Raw genomic sequence first — 8,727 nt, forward strand, 5'->3', positions numbered from 1 at the left:
ATGCAAAGGGCACAATATATAAATGTATATACGAAGTGTATGCATTGAACCTGAATCCCCCACTGAAGAGACTTGTTGAACTAAGTTAAAAGCGCGCCAGCAAACGTTCCACTCTCCCATTGTAAGATTTTGCAATTGCTGTTACTGTTACCGAGCAAAATAGACATGGACAGCCTCTGGCATAGAGATGGAGAAATGAAAATGGAAATAGAAGAAATGGAAATGGTTTCCCCATCAATTTGAATGACATTCACATTCAGAAATAGATGCGAATAGCAAAAAATTTGTGACATTGTGTATAGGAAATAGTTTTACAGTTACAGCTGTAGCAAATAGTTTTACAAATATTTTTTCATTGTTAGTTTAAAGGTGGCTATGCAAAATGCTAAATTTCAAATTTCAATTTCATTCAAAAAATCTTACGGAAATTAAAAAGAAGCACTCCAAGAAGAATGTTCAAATTTAACTAAACGCTGTCAAATGAGGCTATGCTTTTTGATGAAATATTAAAAGCAGGGACCGTAAATAATGATTGTTTTTTTTTTACATAAAAAAATCATTTATTTATAAAGGACTTAGAAAAGAATAGATTACACCAATATATTTAACCATCTATGCAATTTGGGAAAGATTTTTAAAAATTCAATTCGATTTTCTTCAAGATCATTAATTTTGAGTAATTTAATAAAAATTATCCATAAAAAATTTTTTTTTTATCAAAAAAATAAAAATTTAAAATAATGATTAAAAATTATTTTTATTTTTTCGCTCAAAATGAAACTCACTTTTAAATCACTGTTAAATATTTTCAAAATATTTTTGCACATCCTTTAAAAGGAGGAGCCATGTCCGCCGTACCCCTGGATCGACGCGAACTCCTCCTAGATAGTTAGAGCTAGACATTTTGCATGTAGTCTTCTATATACTGGACAGTTTGTATATCTCGGATTCAGCCGGATCCGACCACTATATCATATACATAGCTCCCATATAAATGGAGTCAAGAACAGTGACTTTTCTTAACAACTTCCTTATTTTATGAGTTATTGTCGAAATTTAATATTGGTGAGTTTATTACACCTATAAACGAGTGTGCCAAATTTAATCAAGATCATATATATCATACAGCTCCCATAGGAACGATCGGTCGAAAACAGTGTTAGTTTAATATATCCGTTAATCACTGTGCCGAATTTAATAAAGATCGGGTAAGTATATCATATAGCTTCCATAGGAACGATCGGTGGAAAACAGTGACTTTGATCAATATCATCGTTTTTTCCTATGCTAAGATTGTAGACCGTTCCTTCGCAAACATTAGCCTTTTTCCCTCAAAATAAACTCACTTTTAAAAAACGGCACCGGTTTTAAATATTTTTGCACATCCTTAAAAAGGAGTTCAAGGACTACACCCACGTCCATTTAATTTACTGAGGACATAGAACTGGGTACTCAAGCTTACATTGTTAGTCCAAAGTTACTTTGAGTTGATAATTTAAGTTTATAGCAACAACATTCTCATTATAATTCTTTTGGTCTTGCATCATCCATAGTTTTCCTCCTTTATACTTTGTATGAGTCTTCTTCCACATGAGTTAGTTGCTTTCCTTCTTCATTTCATTTTCATTTTCCAAAGGTTAATTTTCAAGTTATCAAATAACGGGCTAACATGCATGCCATGTAGTTACCCACATGCTGAGGCAAACATATTTTTGACATGCCAAGCGGAAGGGCTTTAGAGAAAAGACTCCTGTCCTTTCCTTTTTTTTCATCGCAGTTTTGCTTGCTCTCAGTTTGGTATCCTAGTTACGTTTAAGAATTTTTCTTATGCATTTTATTTTAGCAGGATTCCCAGGATAAAAGCGGAAAAATCTTTTTCATTTTTAGCAACATTTTTTTCTTATTTTTATACTCTTGCAAAAAGGGTATATTAATTTTTGTCAGAAGTGTGCAACTCATATAAAAAAGAATTTCTTACCACATAAAGTATATATATTCTTGATCAGCATGACGAGACGAGCTCATATAGCCATGCCCGTTCGTCCGTCCGTCCGTCCGTCCGTCCGTCTGTCCGTACGTCTGGATCAACGCAAACTCCTCCTAGACCGTTATAGCTACAGAGTTGAAACTTGGCATGTGGCATGTACTGCAGGGGTTCTATATCTCGGATTCAGCCGGATCGGACCACTATATCATATAGCTCCCATACAAACCGCAAAGTCACGAACAGTGACTTTTCTCAATAACTTTTTTATTTTCTGAGCTATTGTCGTGAAATTTAATATTGGTGAGTTTATTACGCATATTAACGCCTGTGCCAAATTGGATTAACATCGAGTGACTATATTATATAGCTCTCATAGGAATGATCGGTCGAAAACCGTCACTTCGTTACTCTTGACGTGATTGTTTTCAAATTAAACATTTGTTTGTTTAATATATCTGTTAATGACTATGCCGAATTTGATAAAAATTGGGAAACTATATCATTTATCTCCCATAGGAACGATCGGTGGAAAACAGTGACTTTGATCAATATCTTCGTTATTTCCTTTGCTTTCGCAAACATTAGCCTGTTTAGATAAAACGTTTTTCCACTTTGATGGCTATAAAAAAGTTGCAAGGGTATACAAACTTTGACGTGGTCGAAGTTAGCCCCGGCCCTCTGGTTTTTTCTTTCTTTTTATTAGTTATTATTAATATAATGTCTGAACATTGCTTTAAGATTTAGTGATTAGTAAGTTTTATGTTATTATCGATTGAATTTAATTCTTCTTTTCGGTTAGATTATAAATTTGCTTGGCAACATCGGATAGTTGAACATCAATGGCCTTGGTATCATCGTACAGAGATGGTGCCTCGCCTAATATGACAAATGTGCCCACCAGCGATGCAATCATAAAGAGCCACAGGAACAAGCGATCCATAACCATGGCCACAAAGCCCCAATCTTGATCCTCCTGTGAATCAAAGATAAATGTAACGTTTCATTTTCTCTCAATCAGGCTCTAATCTTCAATAAAATTTAATTGGTCTTTAAGCTCTCACACGTGGAGCGATTACTATTAAATAAGCTGATTCTTTTATTTTTTTCGCTTTTTGGTCTTAATCTACTTACTCGCTCGGCATAAGTTCTGTTATCAATCAAAAAGCAAAGTAGCAACAATAAAGAAGGAACCAAAAAAAAAAAGAAACAAAGAATATAATAAACAAGGAAGAAAAAACAAAGCAAATGCCGCAATCGCAAAACAAAAAGCATTTTGGGGGGTTTGATTGAAACGTTTGCGGCTCTTTTTCTTTTATTTTGCCACTTTAAGCCTGGCAAAGCGGTTAGAGCCACTGCCTCACCACATCCACCAAAGTGCCAGAGGAAAAGGAAAAAAAGAATGATAGCTAACGATTGCCAGTCAATTGAGCAAAAGCAATTAAAACTGGATTTCCTCGTCCTTGTGTCTTTAAGTGCAAATATGGAAAAAAAGCTTAAATAAGTCGACAAATAAAAAGCGAAAAAAAGAAAACCAGAAACAAGAAACAAGTGAAACAGCTAAAAAGGAAAGCTAGAGATTGGGACACTGTCTCTCTCTTTCTCTCACTCTATAAATAGCCAGTGAGCTTTCTGCGGTTTTTTATTTTCGTCCCGTTTTCAGCTTGTACGGCTTTTCGTTTTTCGGCAAATGGAATTTTCAATTAAAATTTCAATCAGCTGGACTCACCGCATTGAACTCATCCTGACGCTGCATGTGATGTTGTATGAACATGACATTGTGTATGGCCTTCTCCAGCTCAAATGGATATTTTTTGCGTGCTGCCACATCGCTCAAAGAGTCATCCAAACCGGATAACACCGATGGCAGGCCATTGTAGCCGCTCAATGTGCTCAGTCCTCCACCCAAAGCACCAACCAAGCCACTGAATCTGTAACGAGATAGTGCCACAGACACAGACACAGTTTGTGAGACAGGACAGATGACAGGAGATGGGAAAAAGAACGAGATGAGATGAACCATAAGCATTCTGTGGGTGCCAGCACACAACAGAAACCGAGGATGGTTTGCGATAAATTGGTGTACATGGTTTGAATTTCTCGCCGAAAGAATTATGCTTTAAATATGTTTAATGAAATTAATTATGATAGAATAATTTCAATTGATTTACACTTATTAATCATCCTGGCCCTCCACTCGTTACCTGACACTTACCTGTTTGTGGCCGTAGTCACATGCATGCCATTGCATCCGCCCACTCCAACGCGTCCCTGCATGCGGCGTAACGAGTCCGGACTGGAGCCACCCGAATTCATTTGCATTTCATCCATCAGTGCCTGTCCGAATTTGGTCTTACTGAACTTTAGGCCGTAGTTGATCTTATTGGCTGCCAGATCACGCAGTAAATCCTTGGGTACACGCATCAGAAGCAATTTTGGCAGTCGCTTTATAAAGAACGCTCGTATCCAAGGACGCATCTTGTGAGTACTTGGCTTGCGGTAGTGTATATTGAGTATGATGATGGTTATGACAACACTCAAGCCGACCAGCAACATGGTAAAGAGAAGATATTTTCCCAGCAGCGGCAATGCCAAAGATGTCGATGGAATAATTTCTGATATGAGCAAGAAGAACATGGTCTGGGACAGCAGAATGCTGATGCAGAGAGCAATTTTTTCACCAGAATCGGCTGGCAGATAGAACACCAATACTGACAGATAGGAGATGCCAACGCAGGGAATGATTAAATTAACGGTGTAAAAGAGAGTCTTCCTTCTTAGTGTGATATTGAAAAATATATCTAATATATACAATTATTTAAAGTGTTTACCAAATTTCCAAGATAAATTGTCATTATTTTTGTTGGGAAAAAAGAGAATAAAAAAATTTCCGGGGTGAGTTTGGGTAGAGCTTTCGCGTCTTTAACGTCTATTTACCGGCGATTTATAGCTTTAAAACTCTACAAAACTCACCTGGATATGGTTCAGCACAGCAAGGATAATATTTTTCATGTCGCTCGGCTGGTACACCTAATATATCCCATTCCACGCTGGGATAATATTCCCGCAAATCAATGCCAATCTCAACCTTGTTGTCCTTGTCATTTTTCTGGCTGATGTGTTTCAAATCGATCTAAACGAAAGGAAACAAAAGTGATGGAGCCATAAAAATTCATCCTTTCTGCATGGCAGCACACAACTTAAAGGCACTTGAAGGCAACGGGCGTGACATTCACTTTTCACGTCCACGTTCCGAATTCCTCCTGGGGCGAAGTCTGCAGCATCAGGCAATGTTGGCAACGCCTTTGGCTAAAAAGGCTATTCAAAGTGACGACGACTATGGAGAGGCTTAATTGCAACCGTTTCAAGGGGTCCAAAAATTTAAATGCTTTAACTAAAACAGTGGGTTAAATGTACAATAATTTGATTTCTACTATAGCGAAAAACAAAACTAACAGAACAACTCTTTGAATACCTCTTTCTACATGTAACCATTTTTCTATTTTGACTCGCATATTTCGAATAATTCTACCAATTAATATTCACTTTTGAGCCACTGTACAGCATTTGAGATGGTCAACGGAAGTGGAAAAAAGAGTTCTGTTTAAGGAGGAGCTGGAGTCGCACTTTGCCTTAATTTATGACCGCGCATTTTTATGACAGGGACACCCAGTTGAGTGCCGTTTCATCTCTCTTACTCTCAGCACTCTGCTTATGTGTGCAACGCTTAGACAAGTTTCAATTACACTTTTACAATTTTTCTTATTTTAATCTAAGAGACGACACGCCAACGCCGACGCCTTTTCGATGTTCGCACGGCATTCTTAGGCTTGTAAGTCGCTCGTCTCTTGTTTGCGTCGCTGCCTAGTCTCGCATTTTTGCAATAAATGTCTGCCCATAAATTTAGTGCCACGCCCCATTTATCTTAGCCAGAGCCAGCGAAAGGAAAGAAAAAGTTAGAAAAGCAAAGTAATTTATTTACCTGATCACCATCATAGGTCCATGAGCCGAATTTCATAAAGCATGTCTGCTGATCGAAAGGAAAATAGCGTACATCAATTTCGCAACTCGATTTAAAAATTGCCGGCGGCGTCCAAACAACTTTGCCAGTGTAATGGAGTATGGCTTTCGTCATGGTGGTGACCACGTATTCACCATCGGCACTAAAAACAAAACCAAAACCGAAGCAAATTTTACATATCTTTCCTAGTTTTAATTTTTATATGACCATAACTTTAGCGTTTATACTCACTTGTTGTAGAGCACTATATCTGGCAGCCAAATATGCTCAGAGGGCACATAAAGCTCAGTGACGCCGCCATATTCAGAGGGATCCCATTTGAATTTATGATCCTGCCATTCATGCTCCAGCCACACATTGGTCGTTAAAATTTGATCTTTTAGATTCTGTAGATTAAAATAACGTCCAAAGACACAAACAGAAAAAAGAAATGAGAATAAGCCAAAGCCAACGTTTCGTTGAGTCATGGGATTTGCATTTTTTGTTACGTTTTCTTTAATTTTATTTTTTTCATATTTATTTTCTCTGTGGTAGTCCTCTATCATTTGCACTTCACTTTGGTGTCTGCCATTCGTGTTATTTTTTTGCTACTTTTCTCTCCTTTCTCTCTCTTGCTTCCCTAATGTGCTTTTTGCTGTCAGCTTACGGTTTTGGTTTTTTTATTTTACTTTTTATTTGGTTTCTAGCGTGTTTTATTACCTTTTAACCCGCTGCTGCATAAATTGCAGTGTTGGGACTGGTGACAAATGAAACTTGCCCAGAAACTTTAAGCGAGACGAACATAGTTCGTTTTGGGTAGAAAGTAAAGTTCTTTTATTTTAAATTTTAAAAGTCTATTTCTGATTTTCCATAAAAATATAATTACATGTTTTTAGTGTTTTGATATACAAATATAAATAATTTTTAGAAATTACGACTTTCCAAAGAAACCAATTATGGAAGAACCAAGGACCCACTTATCTCGCTTTGTATTATTTCTATCATCACCTATTATTATTACCTTCTTAGTTTCTTATTTGAATTGTTTGCGAATTATTATATTATTTAACATTCTAACAAGTTTTTTACCATGTTGTAATATCTGTAATATCTGCCGTCTTCTTTGAGTTATATTTTGATGAAATTAATTTTTCCTTTTTTTTAGGCCCTAATTTGAAACAGACTACAATAATCAATATTATGTTTTTTTTCTTCAAAATTAAATTGTTTTTAATCTTGTTGTCATTTCCTATTATGCCATCTTTTTACGACTCTTCTAAAAAACTTTTATTTTTTTTTTTTTTGAAAATTGCCTATTTAAATTTATTGGTCATCCATGGGCAAGCAGCAAATGTAGCTCTACATTTTTACTTGCCGCAGTTTAATTAAAATTACAAGTGTTCTTGACTATTTTTTGTGTCCATCGGTTTTTTTTCGTTTCTTTTTTTCCAATTGCATTAATTAATTTTCTCCTGCCTCTACTTACCAAATCAATTAGCTGGGACAGGCGCAGACCGAGTTTAACCAATACCGTATCGGTATTATTACTAACTGGTCGTATAAGACGATTATAATTGCTTAAGAGATCGTCATAGAGACGTTTGGCATCTGGATTCGCTTGGACAGTTTCGCATAGAAGCAGAAATATGAATAGAAGGCAGAGTAATTTACAATTCCTCCAGATGCCGGAGAGCAGGAGGGTAAGAGGTTTCATTCGGTAGCCCATGATTTTGCTGTTGTTAATATTGTTGTTGTTACTGCTGTTCAAGATGATGATAATGATGCTGATGACGTCACAGTGTGGGAGTGGCAGTGGCAGTGGCGGTGGCAATGGCAGCGACTGCGGCCGCAGTGGCAGCAGCAGAAGCACCAGCAGCAAAACAGAAGCCTTGGAATAAAGGCAAAGGCGGCCGGTGTTTTATTATTGATACACAAACACAAGCGCACAGGTTTTTGTTTACCTTTCTGGCGGCTGCTCAATCTCTGGCCAGTTCTCTGACGTAGTTAGCTTTACCGTTATTTTAGTACATAATGTTCTAAAAAGTGCTTACAAGTCTCCAAGTTGTCGACAATCTAACGAGTCGGCGCAGTGACCACACTCAGCTCCAGCATCAGGAGCAGCAGCAGAATCAGAAGCAGCAGCAGACACAGAAGCAGCTGCTCCCCTTGCAGCTGATTTTATTATGGTTATCTTTTTTTTCTCCGTCCTTTATTATTTTTTATAAATTTTTTCTTTGTTTTGAAAATTGCGCAAAATATTATTTTGTTTTTTTCTATTTTTTTTTTGTTTTGTTAAATTACCCTTATAAAATATATAATAAATTTTTCTTTATTCTTTTTGTTTATGTCAATTCGCCTTGCTATGCATTGTCGCGTATTTTTTGTAAAAATTTTCAAAATTTCACTTTGTCCTGCTTGTCGTGCTCCGTGTTGTCCTGCATAGATATTCACAGGATTCGTACTGATAGGCGTATTGTTTTTGTAGCCTGGCCAGGACCACTGAGCGCTGCAGCTTCCAAATTCAAGCAGCGAGCAAGCAAAAAAAAAAAAACAAGAACCATGAAAAGAAAATGTGTTTTGTAGCTTTGTCGCTAGGGCAGATGCTGCTGGAGCGCAGCGCCTGCGCCTAAAAGTATACCCTGTTTTGCTTATTACTGAGAATCGTCGTCCCTATGAATTCCCTATGTATATTTTCAAATTGCTTTCTCTCTCTCTCTCTGTATCAGTGAATTGCTGTTTTAGT

At 36.9% G+C, this 8,727-nt stretch overlaps 1 protein-coding gene across 2 annotated transcripts; it reads right to left on the reverse strand.

Annotated features, from left to right (window-relative positions):
• Nucleotides 1-2,686: 2,686 nt before the first annotated feature.
• Nucleotides 2,687-8,141, reverse strand: LOC6649555 (acetylcholine receptor subunit alpha-like 2). Of its 2 annotated transcripts, XM_023179719.2 has the most exons (8): nt 7,946-8,141; nt 7,471-7,872; nt 6,237-6,391; nt 5,967-6,147; nt 4,958-5,117; nt 4,200-4,785; nt 3,714-3,915; nt 2,688-2,960 (listed from the first exon to the last, which is right to left on the reverse strand). In XM_023179719.2, exons 2-8 carry the CDS (start codon nt 7,708-7,710, stop codon nt 2,766-2,768), a joined length of 1,719 nt encoding a protein of 572 aa, XP_023035487.1. In that variant the 5' UTR covers nt 7,711-7,872; nt 7,946-8,141; the 3' UTR covers nt 2,688-2,765. The 2 variants fall into 2 exon arrangements, with proteins under 2 accessions (XP_002072403.1, XP_023035487.1); XM_002072367.4 differs by lacking the exon at nt 7,946-8,141 and having other exon boundaries at nt 2,687-2,960; nt 7,471-7,897.
• Between the last annotated feature and the right edge of the window lie 586 nt (nt 8,142-8,727).

Source organism: Drosophila willistoni, chromosome 3R (genome assembly GCF_018902025.1).
Source record: "Drosophila willistoni isolate 14030-0811.24 chromosome 3R, UCI_dwil_1.1, whole genome shotgun sequence".
Lineage (NCBI taxonomy): Eukaryota > Metazoa > Arthropoda > Insecta > Diptera > Drosophilidae > Drosophila > Drosophila willistoni.